Genomic DNA, 27695 nt, shown 5'->3' on the forward strand with positions numbered 1-27695 from the left:
AAATACCATAACAAAAGACAAAAGAAAGACACTATGTAATCATAAAGGGAACGATTCAACAATAAATATTTACACACCCAACATGAGAACAGTCACATACATAAAGCAGCTAATAACAAACATAAAGGAAGTATTAGGGAAATACAAATCAAAACTACAATGTGACATCACCTCACACCTGTCAGAATGGCTAAAATTAACAACATAGGAAACAACAGGTGTTAGCAAGGATGCAGATACAGGGGAAATCTCTTACACAGATGGTGGGAATACAAACTGGTGCAGCCACTCTGGAAAACAGTACAGAGATTCCTCATAAAGTTAAAAATGAACTACCCTATGTTCCACAATTGCACTACTAAGTTTGAAGGGATACATGCACCCTAATATTTATAGCAGCATTATCAACAATAGTCAAATTATGGAAAGAGCCCAAATGTCCATTGACTGATGAATGGATAAAGAAGATGTGGTATATATCTGCAATAGAATATTAGTCAGCCATAAAAAAGAATAAAATCTTACCATTTGGATGGAGCTAGAGAGTATAATGCTAAGTAAAATAAGTGACTTCACTGATGTGGAATTCAAGAAACAAAACAGATGAACATAAGGAAAAAAAGAGAGGCAAACTGGAAAATGGACTCTTAACTATAGAGAACAAACTGATGGTTACTGGAGGGGAGGTGGCAGGGGAATGAGTTAAATGGGTGATGGGTACTAAGGAGGGCACTTTCTGTGATGAGCACTGGGTGTTGTAAATAAGTGATGAATCACTAAATTCTACATGAAACTAATATTACACTGTATGTTAAATAACTGGAATTTAAATAAATATTCAAAAAAAAAAAAAGAACTTACACAATTGAACACCAAAGAAACAAATAATCCAATTGAAAAATGGACATAGGACCTGAATAGACATTTTTCCAAAGAAGACATACAGATGGGCACTAGACACATGAAAAGATGCTCAACATCACTCATTATCGGGGAAATGCAAATCAAAACCACAATGAAATATCACCTCACATCTGTCAGAATGGCTAAAATAAAAAAAACAAAAAATAACAAGTGTTGGTGAGGATGTGGAGAAAAAGGAACACTTGTGCACTGTTGGTGGGAATGCAAATTGGTGCAGCCACTGTGGAAAACAGTATGGAAGTTCCTCAAAAAATTGAAAATAAAATTACCATATGATCCAGTAATTTCACTATTGGATATTTACCCAAAGAAAATGAAAAAAACTAATTAAAAAAGATATGCACCCCTAGGTTTATTGCAGCATTATTTACAGTAGCCAAGATATGGAAGCAACCCAAGTGTCCATCATAGATGAATAAATAAAGAAATAGTATGTGTGTATGTAAATATATATAATGGAATATTATTCAACCTTAAAAATGAATGACCATTTGCAACAATATGGATGGATCTAGAGGACATAATGCTAAGTGAAATAAGTCTGTCAGAGAAAGATAAATACCATATGATTTCACTCATATGTGGAATTTGAGAAATAAAACATGTGAACAAAGAATAAAAGAGACAAAAAGACGCTTTTTAAAAAAAATTATTGTAGGGCACCTGGGTGGCTCAGTCGTTAAGCGTCTGCCTTCGGCTCAGGTCATGATCCCAGGGTCCTGGAATCGAGCCCCACATCGGGCTCCCTGCTCCGCAGGAAGCCTGCTTCTCCCTCTCCCACTCCCCCTGCTTGTGTTCCCTCTCTCACTGTGTCTCTCTCTGTCAAATAAATAAAATCTTAAAAAAAAAAATTATTGTAATACCAGCATAGTTAACATACAGTGTGGTATTAGTTTCAGACGTATAATATAGTTATTCAGCAGTTCAATCTATTACTCAGTGCTCATCAAGTTAAATGTAGTCTTAATCCCCTTCACCTATTTCACCCATCCCCCCATCCAACTTCCCTCTGGTAACCATCTGTTTGTTTTCTATAGTTAAGAGTCTGTTTTTTGGTTTGTCCTTTTTCCCTTTGTTCATTTGTTTTGTTCCTTTTTCTCCACATCCTTGCCAACACTTGTGTCTTAAGTTTTTTATTTTAGACATTCTGACAGGTGTGCAGTGATATCTCATTGTGTTTTTGATTTGCATTTCCCTGATGATGAGTGATGTTGAGCATCTTTTCATGTTGTCCATCTCTATGTCTTCTTTAGAGTAATATCTATTCATGAACAGACTCTTAAATTTAGAGAACCAACTATTGGTTGCCAGGGAGGAGGTGGGTGGGGGGGATGGATGAAATAGGTGAATAATGAGTACACTTATCATATAGGGCACTGAGTAATGCACAGAAATTTAAATCATTATATTGTACACCTGAAACTAATATAACACTTTATGTTAATTATAGTTGAATTAAAAAACTAAAAAAAGAAAATTTGGAGTCAAACTTCTTTGGGAAACAAGTTGTTTCCCAAATAGTCCCAATGAAGACTATCATTAATTGGAGAAAAGCATAATTCACGTACTTTTTGTGAGTCTCAAATCTAAGTTGTAATGTACTAAAGTGTGTATCTATGTGTACTATACATAAAATTATATGTACAAATTATTGCTGAAAGAACTCTTTAAATTTTGGACCAAATCTCTTACTTGACAGATGAAGAAACTCAAGCACAAAGATATAGGTTATTTAATTTTATGAAATGGAATATATTCAGGACATAATTTTACATAATTTTCATCATTTCACTTCTAAAAGTTACTATTTTGGGGGCTACCTCCAATTATGTGTTGGTTTACTAACACAGTGGTTTTCATACTGTGGTATAGAATTCTGTGATTCCAGAGAGGTGCCTCAAAGATGACAGGGAAGGAGTGATGAAGCAAGGAAAGATGGGATGGAAAAAGGGTGTAGTGGGCAGTGGGAATTGCTATCTTTTCTTCAACTTGGACAGGCTTGCTTTTATCCATTTTATATATTGTGTCTGCCCAAGATTTCATTTAAAAAAGCGTCCTTCTACTAAATAAAAGTTTGCAAATCATTATAGCTTGAACAGGATATAGCACCTGTATGAAACAGACTTTCTCCACAGCTTAGGATCTGGCATTGTGATTTCATTAGTTTCCTGTAAACATTCGGGGGCACCTGATGAAACTCTTTTCCCAGGAAACAGCATATAGGCACACATTTATGTACCAAATACAGCAGTTCAGGGACTTCCTGAAATCCATTCACAGATCCTGGGTTAATAACACAACTCTGAAAACTTTAGATGACTTAAATAAGAAACTTCTTGTTGAAAAAGAATAAGAATTTGGGATTAAATTAGAATGTGTTTGGAAAATATGGATTTATCTTTAAACACAGCATAACTTTGTAGGGCCAGTTTTTCCTGCCTAATGAAAAACAAATGTACTTTTGACCAAACTTCAAGGATCCTATATACTCTTGTTGGCCACACTATTCTTTTGACTCATTGATTCATTCAACAGATATTTATCAAGAACAGTAGAAGACACTGTGCTAAAACAAATGTAAGTGAATGATTTCAGATATTTGCTTTAGAAGCCATCTATACTTGAGGATATGAATAGTTTTTAGTCCTTAGTGAATTTTACCACTTAACCCCTTTCACCAGGTCTTCCTCCCTCCCCCACCCTCCCTCCTCCTTTCTTGCCCTCCCTCTCCACACCCCCACATCCCTTAACTCTCCACTGGAGTAAGTATCCCTTTGACTTACCTGGGCTGGATCAGGCCTGGATGACTGAGGCCTCGGCTGTCTATCTAAGCTGCTTTCAGTCATGCACGTATTGCAAGTTTCAATCAGAGTACTGTAGGGATGTGCAGGGACACTGGGACTGTGGCACCAAGGGCTGCTATTGGGCAAAGGGTTTGGTGGGGTTTCTTTTTCTCTGTTAAAAAAAAAATTAATCCAAAAGTGAACCCAAAAGGTATCTTATATAGTGGAATTAGCAATGAAGGTTCAATTAAAGTGAAAGCATGTTTTAAGACCAGAGAATATGGCTTTTTTAGACCTTTGGGCAGCACCTTTTTTTTTTTTTTTTTGGCAGTACTTTTATAACATCAGAAGCATTTGCCTAGATAAGTGTGACATAAATTCTGCACTTTAAGCCACAAGCCAGCTCTTGATCCAAGATGAAATTTCTAGATGATGTACCTCTTCCTCCACCTAAGCACTGCTAAAGACATGGTGATAATTTCATCTCTTCACCTCTCCACAGCCTTGCCTCTAACAGCAGTGCCACTAAGAAGTGAAATGGCCAGAGGGGTCTTGATATTGCCTAGTAGAAGTCACCGCCTTTACTGTTCCATGACTATAACCCTGCTTACTCTGTGTTTTTCATAAAACACAAAAAGTATTATGGCTTTTATGGTCCTATTTGAAATAGGATTTTTTTATTTGATTTACCTATTCATCATGTATCTATTTGTCACCCAGTCATTCCTACTTGCTCAGTTACTAATTGTGGGAAGGACTCAATTAAAAAAAAAAAAGCCAAGCAACTTTTACCTTTTGAGAAAAACTCTGACTCGTTCCATCTGATATTTTGAGATATCTTTATTACATTTATCTTGTTTTTCTTTAGTTGTAGTTATAGCTGCTGGCCAATTAAACACGTGTCTTCGAGACGTTGTACTTACTACTGAGCGTCTGTCAAATTCAATGTCAGTCTCTAATTTCTCCCACGCTTGCTTCCAGTGAACAGGAGTGTACCAGGCAACAGCCTAACAAAAATGATTCATTAATATGAAATATCAATGCAGTTAGATAGATTTTTTTAATGTCATAGGTTTATTGCAATAACATTTCAAAGTCAAACAGTTTAATGTCACTTACCTACTGTGTGTAAATTAGTGGAACACAATGAGGATGTAGTAAGACATCCTGGCCTTAGTTTCCAATTCTGAAAATGATAAGGGGCATAACCTCAGGCAGATTAGTCACTTACTATCTTGGACTGTGCCCTCATATGTGAAATGAGGGGGGTTATAGTAGGGAATTGCTATATGAGGGTGTTGTGAGATTCAGCTAAACTACTAAATTTCATAACTATAAAGAACTATGCAAAAAGTAGTTGTAATGTTATCATTAAAATTTAAATATTTAAGATATTACATATATATGTATATGTGTGTATGTAGGTCTTCTTTGAAATGGGGAAATGGGCAGTAGAACTAGAGACATGGAGAGGAAATCACATTTTTTGAGTTAGAATCCTAGGTGGAACTATTAAGGAGACTAACTAGACTGAATTTCCTGAGGACAGAAACCATGCAATAGTTATGCTCTTTTTTCCCCAGCACCTAGCATAATGCTTGGCAGACACTAAACATATGTAAATGTTTCCCATATGAATGAATTGGTCAGTTTCATTCTTTTACTAGCAAATAAAATTATTTGTGTTTACATCACCCTGCAGAAATAATCCGATCCTATATGTGCAAAGTACTTCAAACCAGAGTAAAAAGAGTAGTGTAAGTACAAAGACTAATCCCATTGCAGAGAATGACAACTTACTCAAATGGGCATTCCAGGATCTTGGGGACCTGGTTTGTCTGGTTCAACACTCAGTGCCTGGGAACAGTGTGCATACAAAGTAGGAACCCCAAACATGTTTGCAGAGTGAATAAATGGGTGGATAAATGTGATGAAAAGTCTGAAATAAGAATGCCTTAATCTTAGAGTTTTGCCAATGATTTTTTTTTTGAGCCTGAGTAAATAATTTAGATCACATTACCTTATTTTTCCCAACAGTGAAAATCATTAGAAGTATTATAAAATTCATTTTGAGCCCACTAAAAGATCTAAAGGTGAGTAAAGGCTTCAAAATTACATCTAACGAGTGCTCTATCTAAGGACAACTGCTGCTCTTACAGAAAGACATTAAATGGCTCTTAATAAATTAGCAAGTCTACTCTAAAGAAAGAGTCAAACTAAGCATGAGGTATAATGTAGCAAGCAAGACAATCAGAGAGATAGATTCCAATCAACATAATATCTGGATTAGTAGTTATATGACAGTAAGTAAGACTGGAGGTAAGAAAATAAGGAGGCAGGTATTGAAGAAAAATCAAAAGAATGGTTTTGCAAAAGGAATAACTTTTTTGTTGTAAACAAAGATATCTTTCAACTTTATTAGTGTGTATTTGGGCATATATTTATGCTCATATTATGCTAAGGAAAAGGTAGAATGAAAATATAAAACTGTCAAATACTGGGAATGAGTTACCCAAAATTATTACTAATACACTTAATTTTATAGTGAATAATGTATAGTTGTTACAAATTAGACTATGGATCCTATCATTAGAATATTAGTCTCTTAAGAGCAGATATCATGTCCTATTCTACATTACATTCTCAGCACTTATTACAGCCATTGGAATAGAGAATAATCTCAACAAATATTTGAGAAATTAATAAATTAACAGAAAAGATCTCTACGTGGTACCTTCCTTTCTTATTCCACTCTTCAGTCTAAGTATCATAAATAAAATCCATCCTTGACTCAAATTTGAAGTAACTTCTTGGAAATATGGGCCACAAAAATTATTTTTGCCAAATTAAAAGTAGCTCTTTGGCACTTTGGCCCTGGGAACAGGGTGCTGTTGATTTACCTGACGTTATTGCAGTTAGTGATGGTTTAATCTATTAAGGATGGAAAGTACTTGAGTCAGCTAAGAAGAGAAGGGGAACCTAAGGACAGCTATCCATTCTTCTTTTAAAACTTATCGTTAAGAATAGGACACTGACTTCACCATTAGGTTTGCACAGAATCGTTGTACAATTTGGGCTTGTTCTAAACTTGTTTTGTTCTCTCCAAAGAAAATCTGATGGTGGCTGATGCTTTGCTTCAGATGCAGCTGCCCACACCTGTAAGAAAATGGTTTGTTAATGACAAATGCCATTTGAGTTCCATATAGTTTTGTATATGTCAGAGGGTCATTGCAATGTATCATTCTAAACAAATGAGGTTTTAAAATATGACTGTATAATATATAATGTCAAGCTGTGTAACTGTACATGGTTTAAAGGAAAGCACAAGAAAGAGGAAACCTTCCAGCACCAGCTAATTACCTGTTCTCTAAGCAAACAATCTCTTTGTTTTTCTTTTAAGGATTATATTTGCTTAGTTTTAGGAACTTAGGTATTTTGTTTTAATAGTTGAATCATAAAAACAAAAGGTATTCAGGGCGCGTGGGTGGCGCAGTCGGTTACCTCAGTTACCTCACCGACTTTTGGTTTCGCTTCGGTTATGATCTCAGGGTTATGAGAGTGAGCTCTGCACTTAACGTGGAGTCTGCTTAAGACTCTCCCTCTTCCTCTGCCCTTTCCCCCCGCTCTCTCTGTCTCAAATAAATAAATAAATCTTTAAAAATCCCAAAAGGTATTGTACACCCGATTGAGGAAGGCCATGGAAATTTAATTATGGGCATTAATTTACATTCAGGGATGGACAAAGTGGGACAAGTAACAAACAACAAGGAATCACATTTTACCTAGAGATCGAGTGATGAAGAAACTGGTGCTAAGCCAGTCTGGCTGGGTGAAGGAGTTTTTCCTGTAAAATTCTAGATCATAGCATTTATATCTTATACTCACTGTTATTGTGCAATTGGCCTGCATTATGATATTCGGAGGGAAGCGGTACAAAGAGACTGTTTGTCCATTCATATTTTGCTGGAGAATATGACCTCCAATCTCCAGTTCTTTGTCAAGGGAAGAGTTAATGAGTTTCACAAATAAACCCTTGACATTTACTTCAGCTATTTTAATGTCTCCTAGAGCACTAAAAAATAAAGCACAAAGATTATAAGGTAACTTTAGAGAAATGTATCTTTAGCTCATTTTAAGAACTGAATAGTATGCTTTAGAAGTACAACTTTTAAATTGCTGTGTATTCTATTGGACACATTCTACATAGAAATGGTGTATTTTATAACCTAAGACATATGGTTTGATCTCTTAGTTCTGTTTATCTGTGCAACAAAATTATCTCTTTCACAAGGAAGTTAAAAAGTGCCAAAGTATAAATAATAAAGAAAACTTAAAAAGTGTCAAGGTATAAATGCCATAGGAAGATGTGATTATCATTATTTAAATTTCCTTTTATTCATCAAAAAAGCATGAGACATGAAACTATCAAGTAAATAAAGAGGAAAGGTAAACCATTTAGATTATTTCTGATAAAGTTACTGTGAAGATAAATAGCAACTATGTGCTTAAAAGAATTTTGCAAACTTAAAATATTATGCAAATATAAGATGGTAATTTTTCCCTCTAACATGTGTTGAGAGCCTAATATGTACCAGGGAGTAGGCTAATAAACATTTATATGTTAGCATTTCTCAGAGTGTGGGTCACAACCTAATAGTACATCATGAAATCCATTTGGTGGGTTATAGCTGTCATTTTAAAAATGAAATGCCAATAGTAATAATCAATACTTATTATGTGCTGGGCACTTTTTAAAGATTACATCTATATCTACAAATTCATATCCACAATTCCAAAATCCATAAAGTTCTGAAAAACCCCAAAACTTAAAAAAATGCTTTTGATGTTTGATGAGCATCAGGTGTAGTATATAAGAGATGAATTGCTAAATTTTACAGCTAAAACTAATATTAGCTGTAATGCTAATGTTAATTAGCTGGAATTTAAAGAAAAACTTGGAAAAGAATACATTTGAAACAAAATCTGACCTGAATTCCTTTGGTGGCAAAATCTGACCTGAAACTGGGGGCGTCTATTTATAGTCTTTATTTGTGGTTTGTGTGAATTATTCATATGTTTGGCTGTGGACAAATTAATGTTTGATTTTGGATACTTTTCTAAGCCCTGATGGGGTGTTACGTAATATGTGTTCTAGTCATCATATTACTTTTCTGAAATCCCTCAAATTCTGAATTTTGAAACAGATCAAGTCCCCAAATATTTTGGGGAAGGCATTGTGAACTTGTAGATATTCATTTAATTCTCATGATAAGGCTACATATTTCTTACTGAAAGTCATGGTAAAAAAAAATCGAGGGACACTAATATTTCATTAGTGAAATAGGTTTATTTCATCTGCCCCCGGCCCCTCCTAACTCTAGTAACCAATAGTTTTTTTTCCGGTATCTATGAGTCTTTTTCTGTCTTGTTTTGTTTGTTCATTCGTTGTTGCTGTTTTTAGATTCCATATATAAGTGAAATCATGCAGTATTTGTCTTTGTCTGACTTATTTCACTTAGCATTATATTCTCTGGGTCCATTCATTTTGTTGGAAATGGTAAGGTTTCATTCTTTTTCTTATGGCTGAATAATATATATATATATATTACATCTTCTTTATCCATTCATTTATTAATGGGCAACTTAGGTTGCTTCCATTATCTTGGCTATTTTAAATAGCCTACAATGAAGACAAGGGTGGGCATATATCTGTCTCTTGAGATTGTTTTCATTTTTCAGTAAATACCCAGATGTAGAATTGCCGGATCATATGATAATTTTTTGAGGAACCTCCATACTCTTTTCCATAGTGGCCACACCAACTTACATTCCCACTAACTTAGTCTTTGTCTTAATGTCTCTGTGGTATTTGCCTTTACCAGATATGCTTTCTTTTTTGGAACTCCTCTCCTTGTTTACCCAAGTCCCTGTTTTCCTTCTGTCTAGTTGCTCCTTTTCAGTCTCTCTCTCTCTTTTTATCTTTTTAGTCTCTTTTTCAGATTTTTCTTCTTCATCTATCTCTCAGACATTGATCCCTGGGATTCTTCCTTAACCATCTTTTATTCTCATCACATTCCATATATGTGATATCACCTATGAACAGGGCATCAGTAACCATTAATACACTGATGACTGCTAAATCTAAATCTCTTCCTTAGATTTTCCTGCTAAGCTTTGGACCCATAGAAAAAATTGACCACCACAGACCCCAAAGATGCCTCTGAATCAACATGCCCCAAATTGAATTCATCATTTTGGAAGGGTGGGAAACCTATTCCAGTGAATTGCATCATCATTTATCCTGTTGGCCATGTCTGAAGTTTCAATTACTTTCTCAGTCTCTTAACTTTCTTGCCTTATCTGTGACAAATACTATTGATTCTATCCTTTTATCTTCTATAAACCATCCTCTTTTCCCCATCTATTTCCATCTATTGCTGTTGTCTTCATTAGATCCTCCTCACCTCTGTGTGATATTGTAATAGTGTCCTAACTGGTTTCTCCAGTTCTGTACCCTCCTAACTATTCTCTGTTTTGTTTTCAGAACAGTCTTTGTTTGCTATCCAGAGCAAGGATAAATATTGCAATAACTGACCATTTCCTTCCAGAGAAAACACCAACTTCATAGCATGGAAACAAGGCCCTACATAATCTGCTAGCCTTGTTAATCTCTTTTTTTCCCCACTTCCTAGTTTGCTTGAACTTCAACCACAAAGGATTTATCCCAACACTTGTGATATTTCATACCATTGCATGTTTTACCCACTGTCTATGCAAGTATTAGTAAGTACTTCTTGTTCCCCACATTCCTACCAACACTTGAAATTTTCAGACTTCTTAATATTTTCAATACAATGGGTACAAAATGGTATCTCATTGTTATTTTAACTTATTTTCCCCTGATTATAGTGCAATTGAATAAGCTATTTATTGGCCACCCAATTTTCTTCTGTGAATTCCATGTTCATATTATTTTTTCACTTCTATAAGGTTGTTTTACATTTTTATGATTGAGTTCATAGTATTTAAATAAAATAGCATTTAAATATATATACACATATTTTTAGAAGAAGAACTGTGCTGTAATAAAAGAATATTATTCATGTTATTTTAAGTTGCTATAATGGTGATAATTTGTTATTGCAAGCAATAGAAAACTAATATCCACTTATAAATTTTTAAATTGCGTGCCAGAAATGTTGCCAGAGTCTTCTGTCTTCTATTTTTTTAATGATAAACCACTCCTAATCTTCTATTGTTTCTTTGAAGGTAGGTTTCCTTTTTCTCTGGCTAAGATTTTCCTTATGTCTTGAATTTTTCATTTGTTTGTTTGTTTCTTTGTTTAAAGGGGGGTTGGAGAGGAGGCACAGAGAGAGAGGGTGAGAGAGAATCTTAACCAGGCTCCACACCCAGCATGGAGCCAGAAATCAAGAATCTTAACCGACTGAGGCTTAACTGACTAAGGCCACCCCGGCACTCCTCTTATGTCTTCTGTTATAGAAGTTTTTCCAATATGCACCCAGAGGTTTGGGTTTTTCTTTTTCCATCTTTTATCTTTCTGGGAGTTGGTAGTGCTTCTTGCATCTGTGGCTTGATGTCTTTCATTAGTTTGAGAACCTTCTCTGCTGTATTTCCACTAGTACTGTTATACCTTAATCTGTGTCTCCTCTCCTTAAGTAACTTCAATTACAAGTAGGTATATATTTTTTTATCTTTCTCTATTTATCCTTATGCTTGTTTCTGTTCTAATATCTTTGCAATTCAGCCTGGGTATTTTCTTCTAAGAATGTTTTAGTGCAATAATTCTCTCTTCTGTTGCATCAAATATATTGTTAAACCCATCTACTTCTGAAATAGTAATTTCTCTTATTGGATTTTTTTAGTTCTAGAATTTCCTTTTGATAATTTAATAAGAATAAACCAATAAAATATTTAGTTTCCAGTTCTATCTTGTCATTTAATTCCTTGAATACTCAGTCATTGTTATTTTAAAATCCCTGTCAGATAACAATAATATCTGCACCACTAAGGCCTGTTTTTAGTGTCCATTTTAACCTTAGTTTTTGGTTAACTTTTTTCCCCCCATTTTTATTTATTTATTTATTTATTTTGAAATGTTATTTTATTATGTTATGTTAGTCATCATACATTACATCATTAGTTTTCAATGTAGTGTTCCATGATTCATTGTTTGCATATAACACCCAGCACTTTACCCATTTTTAAACTGGCTTCTCTTTTTGTTGTTGTTGAGTTATAGAGTTCTTCATATCATCTGGATACTAGTCCCATCAGATATATGATTAGTAAACATTTTCTTTTCTTCTATGGATTTTCTTTTTGCTTTCTTTCTTTCTTTCTCTTTTTTGGGGGGGGGCGGGGAGAGATTTTTCAGTTGTATGCCTTGTTATTGTTTACTTAGTGCCTAGTATTATAGATTAAAAAAAAAAAAAAAGCTTCAGAGATAGTTTAAGACTCCGTATAGCATTTTCTCAACCCATAAAGGATTTACTTTAGCTTCTGGCAGCCATCTAAGTTGGGGGTAAATCACTTTAATCAAACCAGGGTGTGAAATGATTTGATGCTATGCCTCAGCTCCAATTAGGATGGCCTATATTGAATATAGCCCTACTATTGGGTGACCCTTTGAAGTTCCAGCTGAAAACCTGTGTTGTTTATCAGTTACTCTCTTTCTGGATAGGCCCTGAAACCCAATTTTTATTCACCTGGTCCTATGAAATTGCCAATATATTATTAACTTCTCAGCTTCTTAGCTGCTGCTTTCAAATTAACAACAGTTTTTAGGAGAAAAGTGACTCCAAGTGTAGGCCATCACTCTGAGTTTCCTCTTCTAGAAGAGGAATTATGAGAATAGAGGATGTAAACATCCATGAATCTCAATATACAGTACTAAACTGTTTTCAAAATAGTGGTCTCACTTCATACTCTCATTGCATTGTATGAGAATGCCTGTTTTGCAGAGGTTCACTTTTGAGTAATTTACATTTGTAGTCTTTTCTTTTGCATTACCATTATGGTTCTTACTAAATTGTGGATATAACATTTTATTCTTTGAAATCCCTAGAATTCCTCTATGTCATCCTTATTCTACTGTTATTGAATCCTCTGTGGTATGTTCTAATTTCTTAACAAGATGTCTTTTTGTTTTTCAGACTTGCTTTTTTTGCATGGGAGATGAGCACTATTTTGAATTTTGCTTTTAAACAGATAAGACTCTAGAATAGTTCAGTTATTCCTTTGTTATCATACATGTAATGGAATATGTATAGTTGCTTTTCAAAAATCATTATTTAAGTGAACTGTTTATTTGTTGATCTTAAAATTTTATTTTATGTACATAAGAAGAATAAATTAGCGCATATGAAAGAAAAAATAAAATCATCCATATCAGAGGTAGTCACTTCATTTGCCTTCCTTTTGATATAAGTCCAAAAGCTATAGGAAAATACTTCTCACATAGTACATAAAAATTCATAGAGGCAGGGCTGTTAAACTGCTATCACACAGACTTTAATAGTTATCTTTTTCTCTTTCCAATAAGCCTTCCCATTTTTCTTCAGTAGGAAAGTGACTTGAAGGCTCTGCTTATAAGTCATTATTTGATGAGAGTGTAGAGTGATGTACCAATCATTCTGTCAGGAGTTTTTGCATGGAACTGATTTGTAAAGAGATTGACGAGACATATGGCTATGTAACTTTTTTTAAAAACAATGACTTTCCATCATTTAAGTCTTGATTTATCTAGTTCTTGGGTTTTTCTTGACAGCTTCATGCTACTTATCTGCCTTTAGGTTTCTACAACTTTAAAGTTTGCTAAAATTACCTTTAGAGTTTCACTTCTTCCATTATACACCTACCTAACATTCTCCATACAGATTGGCATCTGTATTCATAGCTGTGAGGGGTCTGGCAAAGGGGTGAGCATTTAGGATCTCCTAAATTTTTAAAAGACAAACTTAGGAAGACTCAGGGAACTTGATTCAGTTCATTGGTATTACAAGATAAAAACCCTCAGACTGAAAGTTTTGGTAATAGATCCTTAATGTAATGAAGAAGTAGGTTAGTACATCATTATTATCAGGTTTTAAAACATCTAAGGGAATAATAAATGGGACTTAGTTTGAATTACAGTCCTTGGGGAATATGAATAGATTTGTAATATCATAAGTTATTTTGGACCAAAACTATTCATGTAGTTATCATTATTTTGGTGAGGCTTATCTCAGTCTACAGTTTACTACCACCCTGATTCTAGATTTATAGAATGAAGAGTTGCCTGGGGGGTAGAGAAAGTGAATGGGTGGGAAAGTAGCCTTAATATAGTTTGGTCACTCCTGAGTCATCTAGAACTGACCTGGACGCTAATACATGGTCTTAGATATAGGGGAAAAGATCATGCATAGCTAGTGAAAATTCTAATAATGTCTCCTTCTTGTTTGCCAATAACTTTTTTACTCCTGGTGGAAGATATTAAACATTCTTAGAGATGATGAATGATAGTAGGAAAGAAATACATTTTATTGAAAACAAACAAATTGAGAATTGGCTTCTCTTTCCAGCCAAGATAGAATAACAGAAACCGTATTTGACCACCCACCTGAAACAACTAAAAACCTGGAAAAAATTATATGAGCCAATGTTTTCCAAGATATTGGACACTGATCACTGAAGAATAGTGATCTCTGAAAGACAGAAAATAAATGAGGTGAGCCTTAAAGTTTTCCCACATTACTGCCTTGAGAGAGTTTCCAGGCTGTGTCACAGAGAGGTGGAGCCAGGTAGAGCCTGGTGGATTCTCTCACTTGAGGAGATGGAGCTGAGAGCCTGGAGAGACTAAGGTGACAAGAGGTCACAGGCAGAGTACAAGAGAGGAGACTGCTTCAAAAGAGAAAATTCTGGAGATTTTCAGAAGATACCCTTTAAGTATTCAGCAGAGGATTGATTAGCACATGCATTTGAGTAAACTCTCTAAGACTGGATAACAAGAGCACTTGAAAGGATTAGGGAGACCAGCACTCAGAACACCCCCAGGATCAGGAAAAGTGCATGTTCCCATCAGCCAGACTGAAAAACCTCACAATTCATGGGGCATTGGGTAGAGTGCTCAGAAGAGTCTTGCTTCAATAGTGAGGATTAATTAACCATTGCTCTGCTGCCACCTAACAATTTTTTTGTTTGTTGGTTTATTTATATATTTTTGAATTTAAATTCAATTAATTAACATATAACATATTATTAGTTTCAGAGGCAGAGTTCAGTGATCCATCACTCTTATGTAATACCCAGTGCTCTTTACATTATGTGCCCTCCTTAATGTCCATAACCCAGTAACCCCATCGTCCCCCTCCAGCAACCCTCTGTTTCCTATGATTAAGAGTCTCTTATGGTTTGTTTCCTTCTCTGATTTCACCTTGCTTTATTTTTTTTCTTTTCTTTATTTTTCCCTCTCTTCCCCTATGATTCCACATATGAGTGAGATCATATGATAATTCTTTCTCTGATACTTATTTCGCATAGTATAATACACTCTAGTTCCATCCCTGTCCTTGCAAATAGCAAGATTTCATTTTTTGATGGCTGAGTAGTATTCCATTGTGTGTGTGTGTGTGCGTGTGTGTGTGCGTGTGTGTGTTTGTGATTGTATGTGTATACCACATCTTCTTTGTCCATTCATCTGTCAATGGACATCTGGGCTCTTTCTGTAGTTTGGCTATTGTGGACATTGCTGCTATAAACATTGAGGTGCAGGTGCCCCTTGGATCACTACATTTGTATCTTTGGAGAATAAACTTAGTAGTAGTGGTTGTAGGGTAGCTCTATTTTCAACTTTTTGAGGAATCTCCATACAGTTTTCTAGAGTGGCTGCACCAGCTTGCATCCGCACCAACAATGTAAGAGAGTTCCCTTTTCTCTGCATAGCTTCCAACATCTGTCGTTTACTGACTTGTTAATTTTAGCCATTTTGACTGGTGTGAGGTGGTATCTCATTGTGGTTTTGATTTGTATTTCCCTGATGAAAAGTGATGTGGAGCACTTTTTCATGTGACTGTTGGCCATTTGTATGTCTTCTTTGGAGAAATGTCTGTTCATGTCTTCTGCCCGTTTTTGATCGGATTTTTTTGTTCTTTGGGTGTTGAGTTTGATAAGTTCTTTATAGATCTTTGATACCAGCCCTTTATCTGTAATGTCATTTGCAAATATCTTCTCCCATTCTGTCAGTTGTCTTTTGGTTTTGTCCACTGTTTCCTTTGCTGTGCAAACGCTTTTTATCTTGATCAAATCCCAATAGTTCACTTTTGCCTTTATTTCCCTTGCCTATGGAAAGGTGTCTAGTAAGAAGTTGTTGCGGCCAAGGTCACAGAGGTTGCTGCCTGTGTTCTCCTCTAGGATTTTATGGATTCCTGTCTCATGTTTGTGTCTTTCATCCATTCTGAGTCTATTTTTGTGTATGGTATAAGAAATGGTCCAGTTTCATTCTGCATGTAGTTGTCCAATTTTCCCAACACCATTTGTTGAAGAGACAGTCTTTTTTCCATTGGATATTCTTTCCTGCTTTGTCAGAGATTAGTTGGCCATAGAGTTGAGGGTCATTTCTGGGCTCTCTATTCTGTTTCATTGATCTATGTGTCTGTTTTTGTGCCAATACCATACCATCTTGATGATTACAGCTTTGTAATAGAGCTTGAGGTCTAGGATTGTGATGCCACCAGCTTTGGTTTTCTTTTTCAAAATTCCTTTGGCTATTCAGGGTCTCTTCTGGCTCCATACAAATTTTATTATTTGTTCCAGCTCTGTGAAAAATGTCGATGGTATTTTGATAGAGATTGCATTGAATGTATAGATTGCTCTAGGTAGCATAGACATTTTAACAATATTTGTTCTTCCCATCCATGAGCATGGAATGTTTTTCCATCTCTTTGTGTCTTCCTCAATTTCTTTCATGAGTGTTCTAAGTTTTCTGAATACAGTTCCTTTGCCTCTTTGGTTAGATTTATTTCTAGGTATCTTATGATTTTTGGTCCAATTATAAATGGGATTGACTCCTTAATTTCTCTTCCTTCTGTCTCATTGTTAGTGTATGGAAATGCAACAGATTTCTGTGCATTGATTTTTGTATCCTGCCACTTTGCTGAATTCCTGTATGAGTTCTAGCAATTTTGGGGTGGAGTCTTTTGGGTTTTCCACATAAAGTATCATGTCATCTGTGAAGAGTGAGAGTTTGACTTCTTCTCTGCCAATTTAGATGACATTTATTTCTTTTTGTTGTCTGATTGCTGAGGCTAGGACTTCCAGTACTATGTTGAATAACAGTGGTGAGAGTGGACATCCCTGCTGTGTTCTGACCTTAGGGGAAAAGCTCTCAGTTTTTCCCCATTGAGGATAATATTTGCTGTGGGCTTTTCATAGATGGTTTTTATGATATTGAGGTATGTTCCCTCTATCCCTACACTGTGAAGAGTTTTAATCAAGAAAAGATGCTGTAGTTTGTTAAATGCTTTTTCTACATCTATTGAGAGGATCATAAAGTTTTTGTTCTTTCTTTTATTAATGTAGTGTATCACATTGATTGATTTGCGGATGTTGAACTACCCTTGCAGCACAAGAATAAATCCCACTGGATCATGGTGAATAATCCTTTTAATGTACTGTTGGATCCTATTGGCTAGTCTCTTGGTGAGAATTTTTGCATCCATGTTCATCAGGGATATTGGTCTGTAATTCTCTTTTTGGTGGGGTCTTTGTCTGGTTTGGGGATCAAGGCAATGCTAGCCTCATAGAACAAGTTTAGAAGTTTTCCTTCCATTTCTATTTTTTTTTTTTGAAACAGCTTCAAAAGAATAGGTATTAATTTTTCTTTAAATGTTTGGTAGAATTCCTCAGGGAAGGTATCTGGCCCTGGAGATATTTGATTACTGCTTCAATTTCCTTGCTGGTTATGGGTCTGTTCAGGTTTTCTCTTTCCTTCTCTTTCAGTTTTGGTAGTTTATACATCTCTAGGAATGCATCCATTTCTTTCAGATTGCCTAATTTGTTGGCATATAGTTGCTCATAATATGTTTTTTTTTTTAAGATTATTTATTTATTTATTTGAGAGAGAGAGAATGAGAGAGAGAGCACATGAGATGGGGGAGGGTCAGAGGGAGAAGCAGACGCCCTGCCGAGCAGGGAGCCCTATGTGGGACTCGATCCAGGGACTCCAGGATCATGACCTGAGCTGAAGGCAGTCGCTTAACCAACTGAGCCACCCAGGCGCCCCATAATATGTTCTTATAATTGTATTTCTTTGGTGTTGGTTGTGATCTCTCCTCTTTCATTCATGATTTTATTAATTTGAGTCCTTTCTCTTCTCTTTTGGTAAGTCTTGCCAGGGGTTTATTGATCTTATTAATTCTTTCAAAGAACCAACTCCTAGTTTCATTGATCTGTTCTACTGTTCTTTTAGTTTCTATTTCATTGGTTTCTGCTCTAATCTTTATTAATTCTCTTCTCCTGCTTGGTTTGGGCTTTGTTTGCTGTTCTTTCTCTAAGTCCTTTAGGTGTAAGGTTAGGTTGTATATTTGAGACCTTTCTTGTTTCTTGAGGAAGGCTTGTATTGCTATATGCTTCCCTCTTAGGACCGCCTTTGCTTCATCCCAAAGATTTTGAACACCTGTGTTTCATTTTCATTTGTTTCCATAAATTTTTTAAAATTCTTTAATTTCCTGGTTGACCCATTCATTCTTTAGTAGGATGCTTTTTAGCTTCCACGTATTTGAGTTCTTTCCAAATTTCCTCTTGTGGCTGAGTTCAAGTTTCAAAGCACTGTGGTCTGAAAATATTCAGGGAATATCTCAATCTTTTGGTACAGATTGAGACCTGTTTTGTGACCCAGTATGTGATCTATTCTGGAGAAAGTTCCATGTGCCCTTGAGAAGAATGTGTATTCTGTTGCTTTAGGATGGAATGCTCTGAATATATTTGTGAAGTCCATCTGGTCCAGTGTGTCATTCAAAGCCCTTGTTTCCTTGTTGATCTTCTGCTTAGATGATCTGTCCATTGCTGTGAGTAGGGTGTTAAAGTCCCCTACTATTGTATTATTGTCAATGTGTTTCTTTAATTTTGTTATTAATTGGTTTATATAATTGGCTGCTCCCAAGTTAAGGGCATAAATATTTACAATTGTTAAATCTTCTTGTTGGATAGAATCTTTAAATATGATATAATGTCCTTCATCATCTTTTATTAATCTTTGGTTTAAAATCTAATTTGTCTGATATAAGGACTGCCACCCCAGCTTTCTTTTGATGTCCATTAGTGTGATAAATGGTTTTCCACCCCCTCACATTCAATCTGGAGGTAACTTTGGGTCTAAAATGAGTCTCTTGCAGACAGCATATTGATGGGTTTTGCTTTTTTTTTTTTAATCCCATCTGATACCCTGTGTCTTTTGATTGGGTCATTTAACCCATTCACATTCAGTGTAACTATTCAAAGATATGAATTTAGTGCCATGGATTACCTGTAAAGTCACTGTTTCCTTATATTGTCTCTGTTCCTTTCTGGTCTATGTTACTTTTGGTCTCTCTCTTCACTTAAAGCATCCCCTTTAATATTACTTGTAGGGCTGGTTTAGTGATCACAAATTATTTTAGTTTGTTTGTCCTGGAAGCTTTTAATCTCCCCTTCTATTTTCAATGACAGATAAAGTATTCTTGGCAGTATATTTTTCTCACTGAACACCCTGGATATATCATACCAGTCCTTTCTTACCTGCCAGGTCTCTGTGGATAAATCTGTTGCTAGTCTAAAGTTTCTACCCTTGTAGGTTATGGACCTCTTGTCCTGAGCTGCTTTTAGTATTTTCTCTTTGTCTCTGAGATTTGCAAGTTTCACTATTGTATTTCAAGGTGTTGACCTATTTTTATTATTTTGAGGGGGATTTTCTGTGCCTCCTGGACTTGAATGCCTACTTTCTTCCCTAGATTAGGGAAGTTCTCTGCTATAATTTGCTCTATTATACCTTCTGCCCCCCTTCCTCTTCTTCTGTGAGCCCAATTATTCTAATATTGTTTTGCTTTATGGTATCACCTATCTCTCGAATTCTCTCCTCATGATCCAGGAGTTGTTTATCTCTCTTGTTCTCAGCTTCTTTATTCTCCATCATTTTTGTCTTCTATATCACTAATTCTCTCTTCTGCCTCTTTTATCCTTGCAGTTAGAGCCTCTTTGATTTCAACTTGATTCAACTTTAATTCTTTTATTTCTTGAGAAAGGAATTCTCTAGTGTCTTCTATTCTTTTTTCAAGCCCAGCTAGTATCTTTGTAATTGTTATTCTGAACTCTAGTTCCAACATCTTACTTATATCCATAATGATTACATCCCTGGCAGTCAGTACTGCCTCTTGTTCTCTTTTTTTGTGGTGAGTTTTTCCATCTTGTCATTGTGTCTTGCAGAAAGTGGTCACTTTTCTATTTGTAGAGTTGCAGCTATTCTTCTTAGATCTCCGGTTGAGTTCACAGATGTTCAGAATGATTTGATAGCTATCTAGCTAAATTCCTGGGACCAGACAAAATTAAGGTCTCCTACTCCTCTGCCATCTTGGACTCCTCGCCACTAAACAAATTTTAAAAGCAAGTCCCCAAAGGCTCAAACTATTTCTAAGTAACTTAATTTCATTCCAGAACAAAGCTCAAGAATATATTTAGAAATACAAAGATATTCCAGCATTCAAATAAGATAAAAATGACAATTTCTGGCATTTAATAAAAATTACCAGACATGTAAATAACTTGGATAATACAACCCATAATAAGGAGAAATAAGAATCAAAACTGATCAAAATTGATCCAGAATGGACAAAGATGTCAGAAATAGCAGAAAATGCAAAGTCCTTGTAACTATATTCTGTATATACAAAACCTAGATGAAAGATTGAACATGACTGAGACACTGAGACACAGCTGAAGTAAAAATACACTAGATGGGATTAACAAGATTAGTCATTGCAGATAAAAACATTAGTGAATTTGAAGACATAGCAATAGATATTATCCAAAATGAGACACACAGAAAAAAAAAAGACTAAAAAAGAACAGAGCATTAGTGAATTGTGGGATAACTTCAAATGGCCTAGTACATGTGTAATTGGAGTCTTTAAAGGAAAAGAGAGAGAGGGACAAAATATTTTAAGAAACAATTACCTGAAATTTTCTAGAATTTAAAAATTTTAAGTCTATATATTTGCAAATCACAGAAGCTCAACAAAGTCTAAGCATAGAATTCCTGAAGAAAGTTACACCAAGGCACATCATAATCAAATCTTCCCCAATGCAGCAAGAGAAAAAGGTTAATCACATACAAGGAAACCACCATAACACTATAGGCAGATTTCTCAACAGAAACTGTGTAGGCCAGGGGAAATGGGATGGTATATTCAAAGTACTGAAAGAAAAAATTGCCAACCAGTTATACTTTACCTTGCAAAGCTATCCTTTAAAAGTGAAAGGGATATAAAGCCTTTCCCAGACAAACAAAAACTAAGGGAATTTTTCAACATTAAAACTGCCTTACAGTAAATGCTTAAAGGAGTTTTTCAAATGGAATCCATAAACACACTAAACAAGGAACCTGGGTGGCTCAGATGGTTAAGCATCTTCCTGTGGCTCAGGTTATGATCTCCAGGTCCTGGGATCGAGCCCCATGTCAGGCCCCCAGCTCAGCAGGGAGTCTACTTTTCCCTTTCTCTGCCACTCCCCCTGCTTGTGCTCTCTCTGTCTCTCTCTCTCTCTTAAATGAATAAATAAAATCTTAAAAAAAACCACACTAAACAGCAACATGAAAGAATGTGGAAGTATAAATCTCAGTGGTAAAGTTATATATCTGTATATCTATATATCTATCTCTCTGTCTCTATATAGTCAAATACAAAATAATATGACACTAGTGGTGGTGCACAAATTACTAATAACCAAACATAAAAGTTAGAACAAAAATATTAAGAATAACTATAACCATGAAAATTTATAAAGAAGTCACATTATGAAAAAAAGCCAATTCTGACTTCAATAACACAAAGTGTGTGTGAGGTAAAAGTGTAAAATTTTTATATTGAATTGAACTTAAGTAATTATGAAATCAAAATAGACAAAGCTACAAGAAGATTTATATAAGCATTATGATAACCACAAAATCCCTATAAATTTCATTACAGAAATTTTTCAAATAACAAAACAGAGAGGAAGAAAGGAACAAAGGAACTGCAGAAACAAATGGAATGAACAAATGGCAAAGCAAGTTTTTATCTATTGATAGTAATTTTAAATGTAAAATGGGTTAAATTTCCCAATCAAAAGGCATAGAATGGCTGAATAGATTAAAAAGAAAACAATATCCAGCAATGTGTTGTTTACAAGAGACTCACTTTAGATATAAGAACACACATAAGTTGAAAGAAAATAAATAGAAAATGATACTTCAGGCAAATGCTAACCAAAATAAAGCAGAGGTGGCTATACTTATATTAGACTAAAAGACTTTAGGTAAAAAACTGTCATTAAAGACAAAGAAGGTCATTATATAATGATAAAAGGGTCAATTCAACAGGAAGACATAACAATTGTAAATATTTATGCACCCAACATCAGAGCACCTAAATATATAAAACAAATATTGACAGAGCTAAAGGGAAAAAAATGACAACAATATAATAATAGGAAACTTATAACCACACTTTCAATAATCGATAGAATATTGAGGGTATAAAATTGATAAGGAAACAGCTGACATGAACAACTCAATAGAACAAATGGGTATGACTATTATACAACCACCCTACAGTGGCAGAATACACATTCTTCTCAAACACACACACAACATTCTCCAGGATAGATCACATGTTAGGTCACAAAACAAGTCAAGAACAATTTAAGATTAAGATCATCCCAGCTATCTTCTCAAACCACAGTGGTATGAACCTAGAAATCAGTAACAGAAAACAGGAAAATTCATGAACATATGGAAACTGAACAACACATTCTTGAATCACCATTGGGTAAAAGAGGAAATCAAAAGGGAATTTTAAAAATAATTGAGATGAATGAAAACAAAAAAATACAACTTACCCGAACTAATGGTAGGCAGCAAAAGCAGTACTAGGAGGGAATTTTATAGCATTAAATGCCTACATTAAAAAAGAATAAAGATCTCAATTTCAATACTTAATTTTACAACTCAAGGTATATGAAAAGGTGTTTAATATCACAAATTGCCTGAGAAATGAAATCAAAATCACAATGAGATATCACCTCATACTTGTTAGGATGGTTATTATCAAAAAGAAAATATGGGGCACCTGGGTAGCTCAGTCGGTTGAGTGTCTGCCTTCAGCTCAGGTCATGGTCCCAGGGCCCTGGGATAGAGCCCCACGTTGGGCTCCCAGCTCAGCAGGGAGCCTGCTTCTCTCCCTCCCTCCCCCCCTGCTCATGCTTTCTCTCTGTCAAATTAATAAAATCTTAAAAAAAGAAAATATAAGTTCTGGTGAGGATACAGAGAAAAAGGAACACTTGTACTGTTGGTGGGAATATAAATTAATAAGGCCATTATGGAAACATATGGAGTTTCCTAAAAAAATTGAAAATATAACTACCATATGATCCAGCAATCCCACTTCTGGGTATATATCCAAATTAAGTGAAATCAGGATCAGGAAGAGATATCTGCACTCATGTTCATTGCAGCATTATTCATAATAGTCAAGATATGGAAACAGCCTAAATGTCCTCAATAGATGAATGGATATAGAAAATGTCACACACACACACACACACACACACACAACACACACACACTGAAATATTCAGTCTTTAAAAAGAAGGAAATCCTGATCAACATGGATGTATGACAACATGGATAGAACTGGAGGACATTATGCTAAGCAAAATAAGCATGCCACAGAAAGAAATATTGTATGATCTTGTTCGTATGTGGAATTTAAAATAATCACACTTATAGAAGCAAAGTAGGATGGTGGTTGTTGCTAAGGACTGTGAGAAGGAAGAAATGGGATTATGTGGTTCAAAGGGTACAAAGTTTCAGTTAAGCAAAATGAGTAAGTTCTGGAGATCTAATGTACAGCACAGTGACTATGTATATGATACTGTATTATATACTTGAAAATTGCTGAGAGGATAGATCTTAATGTTCTCACCACACACACCAAAAAGGTAATTATGTAAGGTAATGGATCTGTTAACTAACCTTATGGTAATCCTTTCACAATATCTATGTATCAAATTGTCATATTTTATATCTTAAACCTACACAATATTATATGTCAATTACATCTTAAAAAAACAAATAAAATCAAGTTATACATCATGTGTATGTGTGTGTGTGTATATATATACACATACCATTTTTATGTCAATGATATCTCAATAAAGCTGTTTAAAAAACAAGAAAGAATTCATCACAAGCAGATCCGTATTACAAGAAAGGAAGTTCTTTTTCAGATAGTAGCATAATTATAGGGGATGGAAACATGACTTACAAAAAAAAAAGCACTAAAAACACTGGAAAGCAGTGAAAACATATAAGGGTAAATATATAACATATTTTTCTTATCTTTTAAATTTCTTCTAATAATTATAACAAAATAACTATGGAGTATGGGATTTATTACATACATAGAAATAAAATATGTGATAGCAAAAACACAGTATCTGGGATGAAAGAAATAAAAGAATAATATTGTAAAGCTCTTATACTATTTGTGAAGTGGTATAATATCACTTGAAGGTAGTCCGATAGGCTGAAGATATATCCTATAAACCTGAAAGGAACCACTAAAATAACAGAGTTATAGCTAATCAGCCAACAATGGAGATAAAATGGAGTCATTGATAATATTCAATTCAAAAGAATACAGAAAAAGAGGAAAAAGACAACACAGAATAGTTGGGGCAAATAGAAAACTAATAACAAGATAGTAACCCTAACCCTAACCATATTATCAATTACTTTAAATGTAAATAGTTTAAATGCTCAAATTAAAAGACAGAGATTATTAGACTCGATAGAAGAACAAGTCTCAACTGCATGCTACTTAGAAAACATACATTCTAAATATAAAGACACAAATAGGTTAAAAGTAAAAGAATGAAAAAAGACTTACCATGCTAACAATAATAAAAGGAAAGCTGGAGTGGCTGTATTAATATCAGTAGATTTCTGAGCTAAGAATAATGCCAGGGATAAAGAAGGTCATTTCATAATGACATAGAGATCAGTTCATTAAAAGGATATAACAATTCCAAATGTTTGCAAATCTAGTAACTGAGCTTCAAAGTACATAAAACAAAAATTGATAGAACTGCAAGGCAAAATCAACAAATCCACAATTATAGTTGATTTTGACATCCTTTTCTCAAAAATTGATAGAACAAGTAGACATAAAATTAGCAAAAAGACAGTAATTTAATGCCATCAAGACCTGATTGACATTTATAAAATACTCTACTTAACAACATCAGAATATAAATTCTTTGTGAGTGCATTCAGAACTTTTACCAGGATAGACAATATCCTGATTATAAAACAAGTCCCAATATATTTAAAAGGACCCAAGTCATACAAAGTTCTTTGACCACTATAGAATTAGAAATTGATAACAAAAATGTATCTGTAAAATCACTGGAACTGGCAAATTTGTCAATATTTGGGAACTAAACAATACACTTCTTATGACACAAAGATCAAAGAAATTAAGTGGAAATTAGGAAGTATTTTGAAATGAATGAAAATCCAACATACCAAGTTTCTGGGATGCCACTAAAGGTGTACTTAGGGGAAAATTTACTAAATGCTTATATTAGAAGAGAAAAGGGTATCAAATCAATGATCTCAGACTCCATCTTGAGAAACTAGAAAAAGAAAAGGAACTTCAACCTAAAGTAGGCAGAAGAAAGTAAATACATATCAGAATGGAAATCAGTAAAATAAAAAACAAAACAAAAAACACAGAAAACCAATGAAACCAAACACTGGTTGTTTGAGAGGCTCAATAAAGCTGATGACTCTTAGGCAAGATTGATCAGGAAATGGAAAGAAGACATATCTGACCAGTATCAGCAATAGGAAATGTGACATCACTACAGATTCTACAGATACTAAAAGGATAAAAAGGGAATATTATGAACAAGTTTATGACAATCTGACAACTTAGATGAAATGGACAGATTGTGTGAAAGACACAAACTATCCAAGAAGAAATAGGTAACTGTAATATCCTGATATCTATTTTCAAGAAATAGAATTTGTAGGTAAAAACCTTCCCACAAAGAAATTGCAGGCCCAGAATGCCTCACTGATGAATTCTATAAAATATTTGAGAAAAAATTTACTTCTATACAAACTCAGCTAGAAAATGAAAGAGGAGGGAATATATCCGAACTCATTCTATGAGGCAAGCTTTACCCTGATTCCAAAGCAGACAAAAGCCATTACAGGAGAAGAAAACTACAGATCAATACTCTTCACAAACATAGATGTAAAGATTTGAAACAAAATTTTAGCCAATAAAATTCAATAATATATTAAAAGAATAAACATTATGATCAAAGGAGTTTAAGTGTGTAGGGTTGCTTTAACATTGAAAAAGAAAAACCATATGATCATCTCAGTAGATACCTAAAAAGCATTTGACAAAAATCCAATATTCATTCATAATATTCATTGCCACAATTAAACATTCAGAATCATGATCCTATTACTCCTTTGTTTGAAACTTTCCCATTGCTTCCCATTTCCCACTGTGAAAATCAAATTCCTCATTCTGGTGTTCAAGGCTCACTGTGATCATTCCCCAACCCTGGCCCCTACAACCCGGTTACACCAATTGATGAACTGTTCAGTGGGGCAATGCTATAAAATGCCTTATACCTACCTGGTCCTAGCGTTTTCTGCCTCCTTCACTTTGTTTATGCTGTTCCTTCATTCTAGGCTGCTGGTTCTCAACCTTGACTGTGCGTTAGAATTACCAAGGGATTTAAAAAATTACAATGGTCAATTGTACCACTAGAAATTCTGACTCAGAGCCTAGGATAGGGTCAGGACTTTAAAAACTTCTCACCTGATTCAATTGTGTAGGTAGGATTGAGAAGTAGTGCCCTAGAATGTTCTCACAGACTCCAAATTTGCATATCCAAAATTTACGTATCTTTTTTTTATGTTATGTTAATCACCATACATTACATCATTAGTTTTTGATGTAGTGTTCCATGATTCATTGTTTGTGCATAACACCCAGTGCTCCATGCAGAACATGTCTTCTTTAATACCTGTCACCAGGCTAACCCATCCTCCCACCCCCCTCCCCTCTAGAACCCTCAGTTTGTTTCTCAGTCCATAGTCTCTCATGGTTGGTCTCCCCCTCCAATTTCTCCCCCTTCATTTTTCCCTTCCTACTATCTTCTTCTTTTTTTTTTTTTTTAACATATAATGTATTATTTGTTTCAGAGGTACAGGTCTGTGATTCAACAATCTTACACAATTCACAGTGCTCACCATAGCACATACCCTCCCCAATGACTATCACCCAGCCACCCCATCCCTCCCAACCCCCAACACTCTAGCCACCCTCAGGAAACAAAATTTACGTATCTTTCTAAGATAATTCTAATTAACAACTCATTCACAAAATCTTCCCAGATCATCCTCTGCTGGGAGAAAATTCTCTATATGCCTTGATACTTTATTTGCCTCTTTCAATCCTTATACCTGCAGGTCTTTCCTGATCTGAGTAAAAGTTCTTAAAACCATATTCACAAGCCTTTTTTTTTTTCTTTGATTTTTTGCTCCAAATAAGTCATCATTCTTAACATGGTAGATAGATGTTGAATCAATAATTTGATGAAGTGTTTTTAGATGGTTGAGAGAACACTTAATTATTGAATTACAGTTGAATGGTAATAGTGGTTGATTTTAGGAAA

The 27695-nt window shown here is 34.8% G+C and overlaps 1 protein-coding gene and 1 long non-coding RNA gene across 2 annotated transcripts in view; one reads left to right on the top strand and one right to left on the bottom strand.

The window, feature by feature from the left end:
• The window catches only part of LOC145721383 (uncharacterized), a 155182-nt gene that overhangs the window by 54616 nt on the left and 72871 nt on the right, over positions 1-27695 (top strand). The gene's annotated exons all lie outside the window — the stretch shown is intronic.
• LMNTD1 (lamin tail domain containing 1) overlaps positions 1-27695 on the bottom strand; it is a 147116-nt gene that overhangs the window by 8482 nt on the left and 110939 nt on the right. The window contains exons 4-7 of the mRNA XM_081819060.1: positions 7593-7779; positions 6744-6863; positions 4500-4714; positions 3708-3879 (exon numbers count right to left, since the gene is read on the bottom strand). Of these exons, the coding sequence (XP_081675186.1) occupies positions 3708-3879; positions 4500-4714; positions 6744-6863; positions 7593-7779 (694 nt within the window). The remainder of the gene's footprint in view (positions 1-3707; positions 3880-4499; positions 4715-6743; positions 6864-7592; positions 7780-27695) is intronic.

Source organism: Leptonychotes weddellii, chromosome 5 (genome assembly GCF_054177405.1).
Source record: "Leptonychotes weddellii isolate Sample4059 chromosome 5, ASM5417740v2, whole genome shotgun sequence".
Lineage (NCBI taxonomy): Eukaryota > Metazoa > Chordata > Mammalia > Carnivora > Phocidae > Leptonychotes > Leptonychotes weddellii.